Source organism: Malania oleifera, chromosome 7 (assembly GCF_029873635.1).
Source record: "Malania oleifera isolate guangnan ecotype guangnan chromosome 7, ASM2987363v1, whole genome shotgun sequence".
NCBI classification, from domain to species: Eukaryota; Viridiplantae; Streptophyta; class Magnoliopsida; order Santalales; family Ximeniaceae; genus Malania; species Malania oleifera.
In genome coordinates this window covers 58,733,695-58,750,865 of record NC_080423.1, presented here as the reverse complement: position 1 = coordinate 58,750,865, position 17,171 = coordinate 58,733,695, and the positions used below count along the sequence as shown (strand labels likewise).

At 33.0% G+C, this 17,171-nt stretch overlaps 1 protein-coding gene across 2 annotated transcripts; it reads left to right on the top strand.

The window, feature by feature from the left end:
• Window positions 1-6,234: 6,234 nt before the first annotated feature.
• Window positions 6,235-15,690, top strand: LOC131159399 (F-box protein At1g49360-like). Of its 2 annotated transcripts, XM_058114280.1 has the most exons (3): window positions 6,235-6,473; window positions 12,895-13,923; window positions 14,141-15,690. In XM_058114280.1, exons 2-3 carry the CDS (start codon window positions 12,905-12,907, stop codon window positions 14,445-14,447), a joined length of 1,326 nt encoding a protein of 441 aa, XP_057970263.1. In that variant the 5' UTR covers window positions 6,235-6,473; window positions 12,895-12,904; the 3' UTR covers window positions 14,448-15,690. The 2 variants fall into 2 exon arrangements, with proteins under 2 accessions (XP_057970263.1, XP_057970264.1); XM_058114281.1 differs by lacking the exon at window positions 6,235-6,473 and having other exon boundaries at window positions 13,809-13,923.
• Window positions 15,691-17,171: the final 1,481 nt, after the last annotated feature.

Sequence of the window (17,171 nt, the reverse complement as noted above, 5' to 3'; positions counted from 1 at the left end):
TTCATATTCTAAAATCGTGAATTACTTACATCTCATACATACATATACATTTTAATCATCATAGCAGTATTTTTCCCAATCGTACATTTCATTCGTAATACACAATATAACATATGTTTTTCTGAAAATAAATTTACTCATAATCAATAATAATTTGTATGGAAAATTTCTGCTTTAGTTTATTCCCTTACCTGACTATTGAGAAATTCCTTAGGACCCAAAATTTCACGCCCTTGGCGCCCGAAATCTAATTCCTACAATTTACATTTTTCCCAGATTAATTAATCTATTTCTCCAAAATAATACTCATCTAGCCTTCCTTAGGCTCCATATACCTCAAATTAATATTTAAACTATTATTTAATATCCATACTTAATTTTCCAAATTTTGCTTGCGGGTCTCAAAATTAGACCCGCGGCGCTCACTTGGGCCCTAGATTCCAGAAATCCTACTTCAATCCTAGATGCTTAATATTTTAACATTTCTAAATTAATGCTAATTAATTAAAAATAAGCCCCTTAATAATCGCCGCACCCCAAATTTGGGGTTTTGGTCCGACACCCCTACGAGAATTCCGTCCCACTAGACTTGTAGAGAATCATCCCTAGATTCTCGTGGTGGTGTCCGTTAGTCAATTGGACTTATATTTTGCAAGAAATTAAAGAAAAAAGGAAAAATGGCTTATCCTAGGGAATACGCTTACGCCGCTCCTACCACCGATCCGCTTCGGTAGAAATGACGGCAGCAGCGAATGGAGTCCAGTGGTATCTTCGGATTTTCGATCGGGCCAAAATCCGTCACGAAATCGAGGAGAGAGGGAGAGAGAACGTGAGGAGAGAGAGAGATTGCAAGTTGCAGGAAAAGAAAAGAAAAGAAAAGAAAAGAAGAAGAGGAAGAAAGGTGGGGGGGGGTGGTGGCTGCAGGAACAAGTTTTTTTTAAAAAAAATTTCATCCTGAAGCTTCAAAAAAAAAAATTTCATCCTGAAGCTTCTTTGAAGCTTCAGGATGTTAGATTTATAATAATAATAATAAATATATATTTAATTAATATTAAAATAATATATTTTATTTAAAAAAAATAAAATTTAATTATTATTATTTTTTCTTTTTTCTTTTTTTTTAATATCCAATTAATTAATTAATTAATATATTTATTTTTTTATTTTATTATTATTATTTTTTGGAATCATTCTATTAATCTTTATATCTCTTTTTTTTTTTTTGGGTTTTTACATATGCGCTCATCTTTTGATTTTTCCTGTATTTCTTGTTATATGAATAGAATTAATTTGTATTTTTAATTTGAATTTGTATATTTGTATGTTTTGATTTTTGAACAATTTGTATTTTAAATTTTAATAAGTTATGAATGTTTTAGTAATTCTAGTTTAATATTATGTATGCTAAAATGTAATTATAGGTTCTTACAGGAATTTAAAAAAAAAAAAAATTTTTAAAGTATTAGTGACGGTTGAAAAAACCAACAACAACAACAAAACCAAGCCTTAGTCCCACTAAGTGAGGTCAGTTATATGAATCCTTTTCCGCCAATTTATGCGATCATGGACCATTTCTTTTGATAGATTCAAAGATATTAAATCCTTACTCACTATCTCCTCCCAAGTTATTTTAGGTCTACCCCTACCCCTTCTACTGCCCCCCACAGTAACTAAGTCACTCTTCCTCACAGGTGCACTATAAGACCTACATTGCAAGTGTCCATACCATCTGAGTCGTCCTTCCCTTATCTTATCTTCTATAGGAGTTACACCTAACTTACCACGAATATGTTCATTCCTTAATTTATCTTTCAATGTTATATCACTCATCCATCTAAGCATCCTCATCTCGGCAATAATAATACCTCAATGAAGTATTAGTGATGATTTCTAAATCGTCACTAAAAGTCAAATGCCGTCACTATACAATTAACATTTTCTCAATTCAAATTTGTCGCCAAAGGCCATATATTAGTAACGGTTTTACATTTGTTACTAATATGACATTATTAGTGACGGTTATGAATTTCATCACTAAAATCGTAATACTAGTGACGATTTTGTTTACTGTCATTAATATCGTCATATTAGTGACAGTTTAATAACTGTCACTAGTGCTAGTGTTTTAGTGACGATTCTAAATAGAGAACATATATCTTTTATAGTGACGGTCGTATGCTTATAGTCATGACATGAAACTGTCACTAATACTCGACTTTTAGAGACGGTTTATAATCCGTCACTAATAAGTATTAGTAACCGCAGATATGACAACTAATTTTAAACCGTCACTAAGACTTATAAAACCGTCACTAATATTGATTTTTGATTATTAGTGATGGTTTTGATCCGTCATTAATAGTTTTATTTTTTGTAGTGTTATAATTATATTAATATTTATAAATAATGAACATATAAGTAATTTAATAAAATATTTTATTTTAAAAATTATATATGTATATATATATTTTATATAATTTCACATTATCTTTTTAACTCTCCTTTATTCTTTAGAAAATAAAAAAATTTAAAATCCGTGGTGCACACTTATATACAGAAATAAGTGAAATGATTCATTCATATGAATGTAGGTGTAGGGTAAACGAAGAATCTGCATAGAACAAATGTGCCAACATTTTTCTCAAAATGATGATTGTAAATGATTTAACTTGAAATAGATTTTGACATCAAAACTCGACATTAAAATAAGAATAAAATATTATTTAATCAATTAAAATTTTAAATTGAGTTTGAGTTACACTATAAATTCATAAAAATTTAATATTTTTATTTGTTTTATGTTAATAATATAATTATTGTGAAATTAATCATAATTAATCTGTTATAATTTCAATCTACTTTTATAAATAAATATTTCGCTTGTTTTTTTGAATATTAGGATGTCCAAACAAAACAAAATGAGCATGTTTGCGCATGTGTATATATTTGTATGACAAGAATAAAATAACAAGCGAGATGAATGTTGAGTAAGCATGTAAAATAGCAATGCCGCGAAGGCCTATAGCAATGGAAGCGGCGGCCATAACTGCGAGGCCACTGTAACAACTCGAAAAATAACGATATTTAAATATGAAAGAGAGAAGGAAACCGAAACAAAAACAGAAGGAGACTATAGGCTTCGTCGACGAACGCGGAGCCTTTGTCGACGACATCACATTTTGGAGATAATGATAATAATAATAATTTCAAAAAATTGCTAGAACTCGTCGACGAATATAGGGCGTCGTCGACGAGTGCATAAGGAAACTTGTCGACGAATATAGGGCGTGGTCGACAAGTGCATAAGGAAATTCGTTGATGAAGTTACGTCTCGTCGACGAGAAAATACCGAGAGACAGTTATGGGCTGCTTTGAATTTCGTCGATGAATACAGGGTTCCGTCGACGAATTTAATAAAGGACTCGTCGACAAGGTGACGTGTCTCGTTGACGAATCTGGCAGTATAAAAGTGGAAAACCCATATTTTAAACCATTTTTAATGCTTCTCTCTCTCTCTCTCTCTCCTCTCTCTCTCCTACGACTCTCTCTCACTTCTCTCTTCGTTTCCAGGCCTGTTTCTTGCCGGATCGAAGATCTAAGGCTACCACGACACTCCTGGCGAAGTTCTTTGCAAGTCTGCTAGAACTGATCGTTGGAAAAATTGATTGGATTTCGTCCCAATTTCAGGGTAAGGCTTTTTATTTAGTTTTTGCCTTTCTCTCAGTTATAAGAAATGTTGTAGGTAAGAAAATACTAATATTTTGTTCTGGGAAATTCTGTTTTTAGGATGTTGAGTTAGGAACCTGCGGGTACAGAGCCAGAATTTTATAGGAGCTTTTCAAAGTTAAGGTAAGAGAAATATGCTATGTTAGGAGTTTTAACAAAGCTAACAGAGATTTCATAAACATATATTTATGCCAGTTTATTATACAGTTTTTATAGAATATGAGTTTAAATGCTTGTGTGGCCTGAGTAGTTTTTATGTGATGTAGATTTATGTAAAGTTTATTCAGTTCAGTATATCATAGTTTCATAAAATGCTATGTTTTCCTGAATACCATAACACACAGTTTATAGAGATAGATTATACAGTTATAGCATCGAGATGCTACAGTATTCAGATTTTTCAGTATTTATAGTACAGAATTATAGCGTTATAGTTATTTTGGAAACATAATGGATACAACAAAGATATATATATATATATATATATATATATATATATATATATAGATGTACCTATATAGTATCAGATCCCTATGGAGTTATTACAGACAGATACAGTTTACAGAGCACGGTACTGTTGCTATATACAGATAGAGTGCAACCACATATTTCAGATAATATGTGGGTACCGTCTAACTGTGCTCGGAGCGGATGCAGCTCCCCAGTACGCTGGGTTGAGGGGGCCAGTTAGACGAGGTAGCAGCCAGTCCCAAGCTTAGGAGTGGATACAGTTTGGCCGGGCTGAGGTAGTGTAGAGTATGATAACTTACCTAGAGGGCCGATCAGGTTAAGTCCCGCATACGGGCCGCACAACCCTTTCATGAGGGGTCAAATCATTACGTATAGAGTCCTAGGGATAAAACACAGTTACGTATATGTATACAGTTTTACAGTATATGATGAATATAGTATGATATTATCAGTATGAAAAGTAGAAATTATAGACGATACAGTATATTTTAAATTGAGAAAGAAAGATATGCTTTATAGATTATTTGTTGCATTACAGTTCAATTATTATTTTAAAAGTATCCTTAACTTAGTTGTCACATACTAGTAATAGCATATTTCCACTTACTGAGTGTCGACTCACTCCATTACTTTAACATTTTTCAAGTGAGCCAGTTAGGTGAGCAGATTAGGCTCGCGGATAGAGAGTGTTTGGTCACCCTGGTTATAGCGTGAGTTTTTGACAGAATGGTATTTTTGGGAAGATGAGGTTAGAGGGGTTTATTTTGCATGGATATAATTTGTAGATACTGGAGTCTGGTGCTGTTTTGTATATATGTAAATGGTTGTATAGCTTGTGTTCCCGCTGCTTAGGTATGGATGTAGATGCACAGATTTATGTATATATATATATATATATATATATATATATATATATATATATATATATATATATATATAAATAGTAGGAATTTTGAGGTTGTTACAGCCACCATGGCGAACGCGGCCATTAAGTTTCCACACACTGAAAAAATTTCTTATTTTCTACATTTTTAATACAAATCTTGAAATAGTAAAAAAATAAGCTGTCATTTTAATAATTTTTAGGGAAAGTAAAAATGAAATGAAATTTTCTTTTCAACTGCCATATAATTTTTATATAGGGCATGACATTGGAATATTAAACACTGATTTGTGTAGATCATGTATTGAAATTTAAAACGCTTAAAATTAGAAAATAAAAAAAATATATATATTCTACAGATGAATGTTGAGTAAGCATGTAAAATAGCAATGCCGCGAAGGCCAATAGCAATGGAAGCGGCGGCCATAACGATGGGGCTACCATGGCGAAAACGGCCACCGAGTTTCCACATGCTGAAAAAATTTCTTATTTTCTACATTTTTAATACAAATCTTGAAATAGTCAAAGAAAAATAAGCTGACATTTTAATAATTTTTAGGGAAAGTAAAAATGAAAAATGAAATTTTCTTTTCAACCGCCATATACTTTTTATAAAGGGCATGAAATTCAAATATTAAACATTGATTTGTATAGATTATGTATTGAAATTTAAAATTCTTGAATTTGAAAATAAAAAATATTTTACAGATGAGCTCCTGAATTTTAAAATTTAGCTTGCAGTCCGCACCACAAAGTGCCCACATTTATTTATATTATATTAAATATTTTATAGCTGAATTTATGATTTCTTATTTTATTGCTAGAAATTGAAAGTTAAGATTGTGATTTTGTTTTTATGTGGAAATCAATAAATAAAAAATGAAAACCCTTTTTGGCAACAAAAAATTGCTTATTTTCTACATTTTTAATACAAATCTTGAAATAGTAAAAAAATAAGCTGACATTTTAATAATTCTTAGGAAAAGTAAAATAAAAAATGAATTTTTTTTTGATCATGTATTGAAATTTAAAATTATTAAAATAAGAAAATAAAAAATATTTCCTAAATTTTTAAAATTTATCTAGAGCTGGCAAAGCGGGGGTCGGTTGGATCCTTAATATATACTTCCTTTCAGGCTCTCACTCTCACTCTTCTCCTCTGCTCTCCTCTGGTCCCTTCCTTTTCCTCTTCGAGTTACAGTCGTTGCGCCTGTAATCCCATCGCCGCACCATTCTTGTATCTTCTCTCTCTCTCTCAAGGTCGAGGCCACCGCTCGCTGCCCTCATCACAACTCCGCCGCCATCGCTCGACCTCACGCTGCACCGCCTCAAGCAACACACCCAACTTGTTCCACTGGCGGCCATTCCTCTCGTCCACAAAGGCCATTCATAAGTAGTATTCTTTTCTCCTTCTTATATTTTCAATTTCTTCACTTGTATAGTTGTATTTTGTAAAAACTCAGAATTCATGTCAATAATATTAGTAAATAATATCATTCCTTCCTTAATACCAAACAAAATTACATTTTTTTTGGAAAACTTTGTGTGTGTGTGTGTGTGTGTGTGTCGGGGCATGGTTGTTTTTAAAAAAAAAAAAATGTGTATCTAATTTGTGTATGCTTGCTCTTATAACACACAGTGCGTTTGTGTTTTTTTGTGTTCATCTTTTAAAGGCAAGACCTACTACGTGTATATGTCTTGAACAATAGTGTGGTTGTGTGTGTTTATTTTTTGAAGAAACAAAGCATGCGAGTTTCAGTGGTTTTTTTTTTGTTTTGTTTTTCAAAATGTTCCCTAGAAATATGGGAGTTCATAAAAAACAAAAATAAAAAATTCACAAGAGTCAAATCCAAAGTAAAAGCTTTTTTTGATCTATTTAAATAAATTTCCCCTGAAGGAGCTTTCAGGGTGATTCAGATCAATGTCTATAGATTGATCTATGACAGATTCCCCTCATTCTCGTTGGACTGGGGTATTGTTGACTGTATTTGATGGCCAGCTCCTGAGTTTGTGGAATGTCGGCTGGCTTGTTGTGTTTGTTTTTCTTTTTGAGCTGTAGTTATTGCTGCCTTTGAGGCCCTGGGTATGCTCAGGTTGATTGTAATGCTTGGCTGTTTCTTGTTTTGGAGCTTTGCCTCCTTATGCTCGGGTATGTCTGTGTCTTGTACATATCCTTTTTGATCTATAAAATTTACATTTACTGATCAAAAAATAAATAAATAAATAAATCACTAGTGGTGGTATCTTAATGGTTTATAAGCTCACTAAACAATTCATCCTTAAAGGAAAGTAGAGGTACTTTTCTTTAATCTACTATCTTTTCACTTCTATTAGGTAATGGGAGGTTTATATAACTGCTGATGGATTTGCTGAACATATTTTCAGTACATATTGCCAAGGCCCACAAGTTTCAACCCAACAAACCAAACTTTTTCCTCACCTCTCATATGGTACCACTCATAGTCCTCCATCTCTTTTACCCAATCTAGGAAGGAATTTGTATCTAGTTTACCATCATAGTTATGCACAAGATAGTTCACCTTTATAGGCACACACATCTATTTTGACTCTCTTATTGATATCTCCAAAGTCCTTTCAGCCATGCCTAGGTGAAAGTGGAGTATGCCAAGGGTTGATTAGACTCCATATCATCGCACCAAGATTTCCCTCCTCATACATACACTTTAGGCGTAAACTGGTGCAGGTTTCATAGGGAAGGTTTAGTGATTTTGTTAGCAACCATGGAATAGGGTGATTAAACTTGATTACAAGTGCTTTGAACACTAAAATTACTACAATGCACAAACATTGGGTTATTGAAACAAAATGCACATCTGCATGTGATTTGACATGGTCATACATAGTATGATGACAAGGGACTATGGTAATGTCCGTACTAGGATTTAAGCAATAAATGACACAAATAAACTCATCCGAAAGGGCATTTTTTTTTTTTAATTTTAGAAGGAAGTAAGAAACTTGGATAAAAATTTATGGTGAGTGGGAGAATCACATATGTTCTTTACCATGGCTAAAAACACAATAATTAAATACTAACGCCAGCATAACAGCAAATTTTACATGACAAACAAAAATCTAATGCATGCATAGTTTCCTAAATCTATGTCTAAGATAATTATGCCAAATACAGAGTCCTGTATCACTACCTTGATGCTAAGATTAGTCCTTACCATGGCTAAGGTCATGGTTCGATTTTTATCCTGTTCTCCCTGCAAATCACCAAAGAAAAGCAATGCATATACTTGCTTTGAATATTCAAGCACGGTGATTTAATTGATTTGTTCTTCAAGTTACAAAATCTAGGCTTGACATGACCTAAGTAAAACGTAATTGTAATGTAATGTCTTCATTACACAGTAACCATAGTATAAACCATATGCACAGGACTTCGTACAACAATAACACAATGGGAAGCTAAGAAGGAAAGAAAAACGACTTGAACAAAGGACCTCTAACTATATGAAAACAACAACCAACCAATATGCTGCAGTATCATTAAGGTGTCCTCTTGTCTAGTGCATGTCTCAGCTCAAGCTCTTGGACTTTCAGGAGTTATGTCCTGGAAAACCTGCAGCCTGTTTCTTCTCTTTAATCTTATACTATTCCCAGAAGTAGTCTCACTTTCACTCCCTGATACATAATTAAAACCCTCAAAATTTAAGGCTTTCTGTGGTGGAGGCGATGAACACTGCATGTCCTTGTTGAAACAGAAGGAACGCCGCGCTGTTGGCTCAAGCTTTTGCTTTAACTTGTCAGCCTGATCCAATGGTGGAATCTGATGAAATATGTTGTAATTCAGGTTCTCGTTGCGGAATTCTTGTCCACTATCCCAACCATCAGAGCACTTACTTTGAAGTCCAAAAGAAAATGCAGATGATTCCTGATATAATTCTTGTTCATCTTCTTCAACCATATCAGCCCAACTCTTCTTGCTTTTGTGTGTTTCTGCAGTGCTTTTGTGTAATTCATTTCCCTGCTCTTCTCTGTTATTGAACATCCATGAACCTCTTCTTGGTTCGCTAAATGGGGGTTTTGGATTTCATATAATATTGGGGAAGCGGCATTGGACCTTGCATATGGATTCTCAGAAAACATGGAACTTTCACTTGGGTTTTCAGAATAAAAACTTCTCTTACGTGAATCAGCAAAAAAATTTTGTTGAAATTGAGATCCTCCTCCAAATCCATAAAAGCAATCCTTATTCTGAATATGATTACCAAAAGGGGATCCCCTGATATTATACTTTTGAAGTTCTTTGCAGTTGTCATAATCTTCCTGTTCAATGGGTTTGTGAATTGACTTTGATTCTAGTAGTTCGGTCAGGATCTGTGAAGCCCGCTCAAAGGATTTAGCATAGGACTCATCCATGAGCCCATCTCCAGATGAAGCTTTTATTGACTGAAGCAAAGACTTAGCTTCTGCAATCCTGTTAAGGTGCATCCAGCAGATCGCAAGGTTGCACTCCTTGTTCTTATCTGGCTCCAGAGATAGAGCCTTCCTGCATGAAAGTTCATGTATATTTTTAGACAACTGGGAATGTTTGCATTTTCATATATGGATATATGTATATATATGGACAACTGGGAATGTTTGCATTCTCATATATATATATATATGTGTGTGTGTGTGTGTGTGTGCGCGCGCGCGCGCGTGTATTTTCTTGTAGACAAAAGAAATCACCTGTAAAGTCTTTCTGCAGTGATGTAACTATTTTGCTGCAAGTAAGCCCATGCCAAGTTCCCTAACAGTCTGCATAGATGGATCAAAGTCCCTATTTAATTTGCTGTAACTTATCAATGGGTTAACAAAAAAAAAAAAAAAAATGAGGAGACAAACAGCTAGAGTATGTGTTTATTTTCTACATTTTTAATACAAATCTTGAAATAGTAAAAAAATAAGCTGACATTTTAATAATTCGTAGGGAAAGTAAAATAAAAAATGAATTTTTTTTATCATTTATTGAAATTTAAATATCTTAAAATAAGAAGATAAAAAATATTTCCTAAAATTTTTAAATTTGGCGCGGCAGTCCTCACCACTACGTGCTCTCATCTAGAGCTGGCAAAACGGGGTTCGGTTGGATCCTTTATAACCCACCCACCCACCCACAGAAAAAGCCCTACTCCTCCTAATTCCTTTCAGGCTTTCACGCAGCCACTCTCCTCTCCTCTCACTCTCACGCTTCTCCTCTCCTGTGGTCCCTTCTTTTTCCTCTTCGAGTTACTGCTGCTGCGCCTGTAATCCAATCGCCGCACCATTCTTGTATCTTCTCTCTCTCTCTCTCAAGGTCCAGGCCACCACTCGCTGCCCTCATCCCAACTCTGCCGCCATCGCTTGACCTGTGCGCGCTGCACCGCCTCAAGCAACACACCCAATTTGTTGCACCGGCGGCCTTTCCTCTCATCCACAAAGGCCATTCATAAGTATTATTCTTTTCTCCTTCTTATATTTTCAATTTCTTCACTTGTATAGTTGTATTTTGTAAAAACTCAGAATTAATGTCAATAATATTAGTAAATAATACCATTCCTTCCGTAATACCAAACAAAATTACATATTTTTTGGAAAACTTAGTGTGTGTGTGTGTGTATCGGGGCATGGTTGTTTTTTTTAAAAATAGAATGTGTATCTAATTTGTGTATGCTTGCTCTTATAAAACAGAGTGTGTTTGTGTTTTTTTGTGTTCATCTTTTAAAGACAAGATCTACTGCGTGTATATGTCTTGAAAAATAGTGTGGTTGTGTGTATTTATTTTTTGAAGAAACAAAGCATGCAAGTTTCAGTGGTTTTTTTTTTTTCAAAATGTTCCCTAGAAATATAGGAGTTCATAAAAAACAAAAATAAAAAATTCAGAAGAGTCAAATCCAAAGAAATAAAATATGATACTAATAGATCAAAAAGCCATAAAATAGAAAAAACTAGATTATAAAAATAAAAATAAAACCTAAAAGCAAGCCCAAAAATAGAAAAATCATAATATTAAATAAAGAATGAAATTATAGAATAAATACCTAAAAAATATAAAAATTAGGAAATGTAAAAATAAACCCAAAAGTAGACAAATATAAATCTAGAAATTCATAATTTCAATAAACACCAATAATAGATTTTGCTATTTTCTCTTGTTGCATTTTTTGTTGCCTTTTGGTCCTGCATTGTTGTTTATATGATCTTGTTTTTCTTCCCTCTATCCTTGGTTTTCTCCTTTCAAATATTGGATGGTTGTGGAATGTTGAGACTCCAACCAACAAGAATTAGGTTGAAAGATGCAAGTATTTTATAGTTGTGTTTGTTTGTATGCCTACTGCCTCCAATAAACTTCTAAAGTGAACATTATTTTAAAACATGTTTTTTAATAAATGGTTGATGATGAAATCCTAGTGCTATATTTTTCAATCCGAAGGCAAAGTTTCATTTATCCCTATTCTATTTTTAAGTATCATGCATATCCTTTTTAACTCATCAACAATTTCTAAAGTAAATAGGCAAGTTAGAGCACCAACAGTTTGGTTATTTATGCTTACTTCATTTGTCACCGGTTAATAAAATGTTGGAAACCAAAATGAGCCTCTTTTAACCTAATGTCTACAATAATTTACTAAAGAAACATAATGAATGCAATTTTGCAATTAAAAGATTACTTGTCATTTGCATATTGGACCATAACAAATTTAAAATAATTTAGTTTAAAAGTATTATCTAAGGATAACAATAAGGAAACATTTGTCCCTCAATTTGTATAAACTATTTTTTTTGTTTTTTTGGGTGAAACGTATTTATTTATTTATTTTTATCTTTCTTGACACTAACCTGGTTAACAAAGAAAATGTATTGGCTCCAAATATTAAGGAAAAATTAACTATTTTTTAATATTCAGAAGAATATTAGAAAAAACAAAGGAAACATATTTGCTGCTAAAAGATAATTAATTGTATGGAAAATATTTGTCTTTGTCCTCTTCATAATAAGTTAACTAGTTAAACCAATAAGTAAAATTCATATGTGGAATTAACATATTAAATACTAGCTAAACATTCATTAAACATTTTATTAAGTACCGCAGGAAATAAGGAAATGTTTCTGGATAATATGTATTTTATATATTTTTTAATATTGACTTAATTAGTTAAAAACATATTAACTCATTATATACATATATATAACTTTAAGCTATTCTTTAAAGTGCAATTAATTTAATAAAAATCAAAAAACATGCCAATTAAATTATCAGAAAATTAAGAAAACATATTTGTTACCTAATTTTAGAAAATCAAATGGCAGGAAATTAATTTTCCATATTAGACATGTTTTATTTTCTTTTTTCGTTGTCCACTTAATTAATTAAAAAATATAGTAAAGAAAATATTATTAAGTAAAATATAGCATTTTTTTAAATGTCATTTTATATGAAAATTTTAATACCAAACAAAATTACATTTTTTTGGAAAACTTTTTGTTTTCCCTCTTCTTTTCCTTTCCAAGCCATTTATTTAGATATTAATGAATAAAATGCATTTGTCTATCCACATCCTCTATTTTTCTTAAACTTTACGGGAGATAAGTGTCTTTTACCATATAACTTTTTATGTAATAGGATATAAATCTTATTTAAATGCTAAAATAGTGTCACCCATCCGGACCTGGTCCCCCCACCCGCCCGTTTTGCCACATCCCCCATCTAGAACCATTCATGCTGTTGAATTTTCATGTTTTATTTATGAAATTACGAATACTGCTTTATACATCATTGCGCGCGAGCACATGTCAATCTTATAAATTTTTTTAATGTACAGTTGGTTCAACATGGAGAAGGATGCTGGCAGCAGAAAAGGTCGTCAGTTCCCCCCGGCGCCCGCACTTTTACCATGGCTTGTATACCCTCAAGGGAAAACTTTTAAAAACCAGATTTTTTGCTCTGTATCACAGCCAAAGCAGATGTTGCTTATGAGCACCCATCGCAGAGCTGATCATATTAAGCATAACATGGTTGTTAAGAGCATTCCTGAGCTGCGACATCGCATTATCGTAGGTTCCTGCTATGGGTGGCTTCTTGTATTCCTTGACTGGGACTTCTCTCTCTTTAATCCTTTGACGTTATCCACCATCAAATTGCTAAATTCTATTGAAGATCCTTTCTGCTTTGGCATTTGCACGTTGTCATCCCCTCCAAGCAATCCTACTTGTACAGTTTTTCTTTTTGATAATATGTCCCACCACATTATATTTTGTCAACTCAATGACCAGCGATGGACTCTGCAAAACTACAGAAAACAGATTCCAAACATTTTAAGAAATGAATTAAGCTGGAATATGAGGTTTGAAATTGTTGTTGCTTTTGATTCTAAATTATATGCCTTGACTTTAGTAAGTGGTATGATGGTGGTTATTGAGGTTGATGATTCACACCACCTTAAGATCACATCCCTCGGAATCAGGGGGCCAAATTGGCCAAGAAATTTGATCTCTGGATGGCACTTTCTGTTGGAATCATGTGGTGAAATCCTTGTGGCTCAACAGCTCTATGGAGTGAGGAACGACAATGAAGCCAACACCATAAAGGTTCATAGACTGGACTTTTCTCGGATGATCTGGGTAGAGGTGAAAAGCTTGGACGACAGAATTTTGTTTTTGGGTCGTAATTGTTCAGTTTCATGTCTTGCAACAGAAACAGAAACCCAAGGGAATCACATATTCTTTACTGAGCTAGAAGAAAAAAGCTTGTATTCATTCAACATTGAAGAAGCAAGCATTTCAGCCTACATGTCTTGGCCAGATATACCCACACCGTGGCATAGGCCCATTTGGGTCATGCCTAATCGCAGGTAGAATTTTAATCTGTTTAAGATATACATATGGAGTATGGGTTAGGTTGATGTTTCTGTTTAGATGTTGCTCCAGAAAGAACAGAGATCTTTTTGGGGGGAGGGGGACAAATTCATCTCTTTCGTTCCTAGATATGAAGCTTTTCTCTTTTCGTTTTTTTCCTAATTTATATTCATTGTTATCCCTTGCTAATCGAGTTATTATTATTGCCCACAGGTTAGCTGGCATGCAAGCAGAGGCCAAACAGAGTGATAACACTATGAAAGAAGAATTCCCTTGTAAGGAGGATAAGGAAGGCAGCGATGATGTCGAGGATGTGGATCAAACAGATGCAAATACAGTAAATTGGAGTGATCTTTGTTTTGATATTTTTTCTGTGGTTGCAAAGCATCTTAATCTGTTTGATTACATGAACTTTCGAGCTGTTTGTAGAGATTTTCGATTAGCTGCCCCTCCAACAAATTGGAAGACTGCGTCTCCTATGTTAAAGAATCATATTCTATCCCATGGTTTATGTACTTAAAGAACGGTGATGGAATTTGCTATCTTAGTGACCCAATTCATGGTAATACATTTAAAAGGAAGAACTTACCAGAAATGTTGTCAGGTGCTGAAATCTATTGTTCGTGGGATGGTTGGTTACTAATGTCTAAAGATATGGAGTCCATATTCTTCTTCAATCCTTTTACAGCGGAGCAAGGTGAATATCCCAGACGCGAAATGTTTTGTATAGTTGGAATCGGCTTTTCAACTTTGCCAACTTCTTTAGACTGCACGACTATTGTAATTTTCGATACACATGACACTACATGTTTTTCCTTTATTCATTCAAGGGAGATGGCGTGGAGATATGTTTACCAAGTTAATGGTCGTGATTTCACAGCAGTCTGCAACCCAGTTTTTCTAGATACAGCTTTTTACGTACTGGGTTCAAATGGGAATCTAGGAGTCTTCAACTTAAACATAGGGGAAGGCCATTGTGATGTTCTTGCAAAACCTGAAAGGCCCTGCAATTCCTTTTCCCATGGCTACTTGGTAGAATGTGATGGAGAGCTCTTATCAGTTTTTGTGGGTCATTTGGGAAAATGGGTTGAGGTCTTCAGGCTAAATCGCACTGACATGGTATGGGTCAAGATTGAGAGTTTGGGAAACCATATGCTCTTTGTTAGTGATTCGTCCTGTGTATGGGCAGTCGCTAAAACCCCAGAAATGGGGAACAAAATTTACTTTCCTAGATTTTATGGTGAGACTCAAAGCATTATTTTCTACTCTCTGGAAACAAAAAGGTATCACTGTTTTGGTTATGAGATTTCTTTGGAGAATTTCTACGGCACAAGGAAGCTAAACAATTGTTGTTGGGTTGAGCCGAATGGGTTTTAGATTTTTCTGCAGAGTGAAGTTTCATTAGTCTGCAAAGTTTCAATAGCTTTGTGGCAGCTGAATGTTTTTTTTTTTTCCACTGAATTTTATTTAATGGTTGCTAGAAATGGGTGTAATTGTGAATGTTTTGAGGAAGAATCAACCCTTACATGTCATCTCCCTGCCACATTGAGTTGATTTTGTCTCAGAAGGAAGAACCTGTCAAGAAGGAGCCTGAGACCTCTTGCTGAAACTGCAAGGCTTGAAATTACTAAGTTGCTTCGCCTCCTGTGCTGGTTACTATGTGAACATTTTTGTTTTGCTTTTTTGATGAGACACTTTCCATTTCATCAAATGTTTAATTTCAAAGTTGATGGAATCATTATAAAGTATTTTATTTTTGGATTTTTGGGGGAGGAGTACCCTAGCTTGGTTACCGTTGATTTTTCTGTGGCCATGTTATGTGACGGAAGGTTGTGCTTGTTTTAGGTTTACTGTTTTCTATGTCTGCTTTAGCCATTCAAATGTTTACAAAAGATAAAAATAAAAATTGCAGTTCCTCTGGCAGGTTATGAAGTGCATCATATGTTATCTGAAAGGCACAGCCATGGGCTCTCCCTTCACCATCCAACTGATCTTTCCTTATGTACCTTTTCAGTTGTCAATTGAGCCAATGATCCAAGCATCATCTTAAAGTTGGTTTTCTCAAAAACATCACTCCTTCTTTGTGTTGAATTTTGTGGTGAGCAAAATTTTAGAAATTTTGATTTTTGCTTTAGTTGCAATTTAGAATTTAGAAATTTTTTTTTTTTTAAAAAAAGAGCATAAAATGTAAGGATTTGTTTAAAATTTGAAAAATGTTAGATAAAGGAAAGAAAAATATGAAGAATTTATTTTTTCCTTCTTTATTATCATAGAAAGTGAGAAAGAAATAAAATACATGGCAGATAAATAAATAAAAATTTGATTTTACATATTATAAGTAATTTGATTGTTTGAACATTTAAATCATATTAGAATAACTTTTTATTTATAACAATATTTAATATTCAGAGAAAATATAATATAAAAAAAATTTTCATTCTTATATTCCTTTCCTTTGCTAAACCAAATTCTTGATCCAATGGATCTTAGCCTCCATTTGACTCAAATTTGTTTGAAGAAAGGAAAAGAAATTATAAAGAAAATTAATTTTTCATTGTATTTTATCTCTTTCTCAAAATATTATTAAAAGTAAAAAGTAAAAATTTGTTTTATACAACTAAAAGTTAAAATATGTCAAATGTTAATGTACTCTTAAAATAATTTTTTGTTTATTGGTTGGTTTCATATGTTATGTTCTTTCTTACTTTCTTTGATAATAACTTTATTTTTCTTGCATTTTCACAATTTCGAAGGGCCCTCAAGGAATTTACTATTTCATGTATGGTCATAAAAAAAAATGAGAGAGAAAATAAAATATATAGGGAATTAACGAACAAAATTTTAGTTTCACACATCGTTGACATTTGTTTTTTCTTAATTTTTAATCATATTGAAATAAATTTTATTTTAAATCATATTTGATAATGAAAAATACAATGGAAATTATTTGTTTTTATTTTTTATTCTCTTTTCTTGTCTCGATCAAAGTGATTCAAACCATCTTCAAATTTTGTATAAAATTTGAGCATTGAGTACGGCTTTGATGTAGGATTTGGTTGAACATTTCATTTTCCTAAACCCATTGCTTCAAAATTTGTTTATCCTACAATAAGAAAGAAATGTAAGTACAAAATTTGAAGTTTTGTGTTGAGATTTTTTTTGTTTAATGCAAGGTCTTAAATTTTTAAAATTTTGAAGTTCAATTTAATAAGAGCTTGTTTACTATATATAAATGAGTAATTTT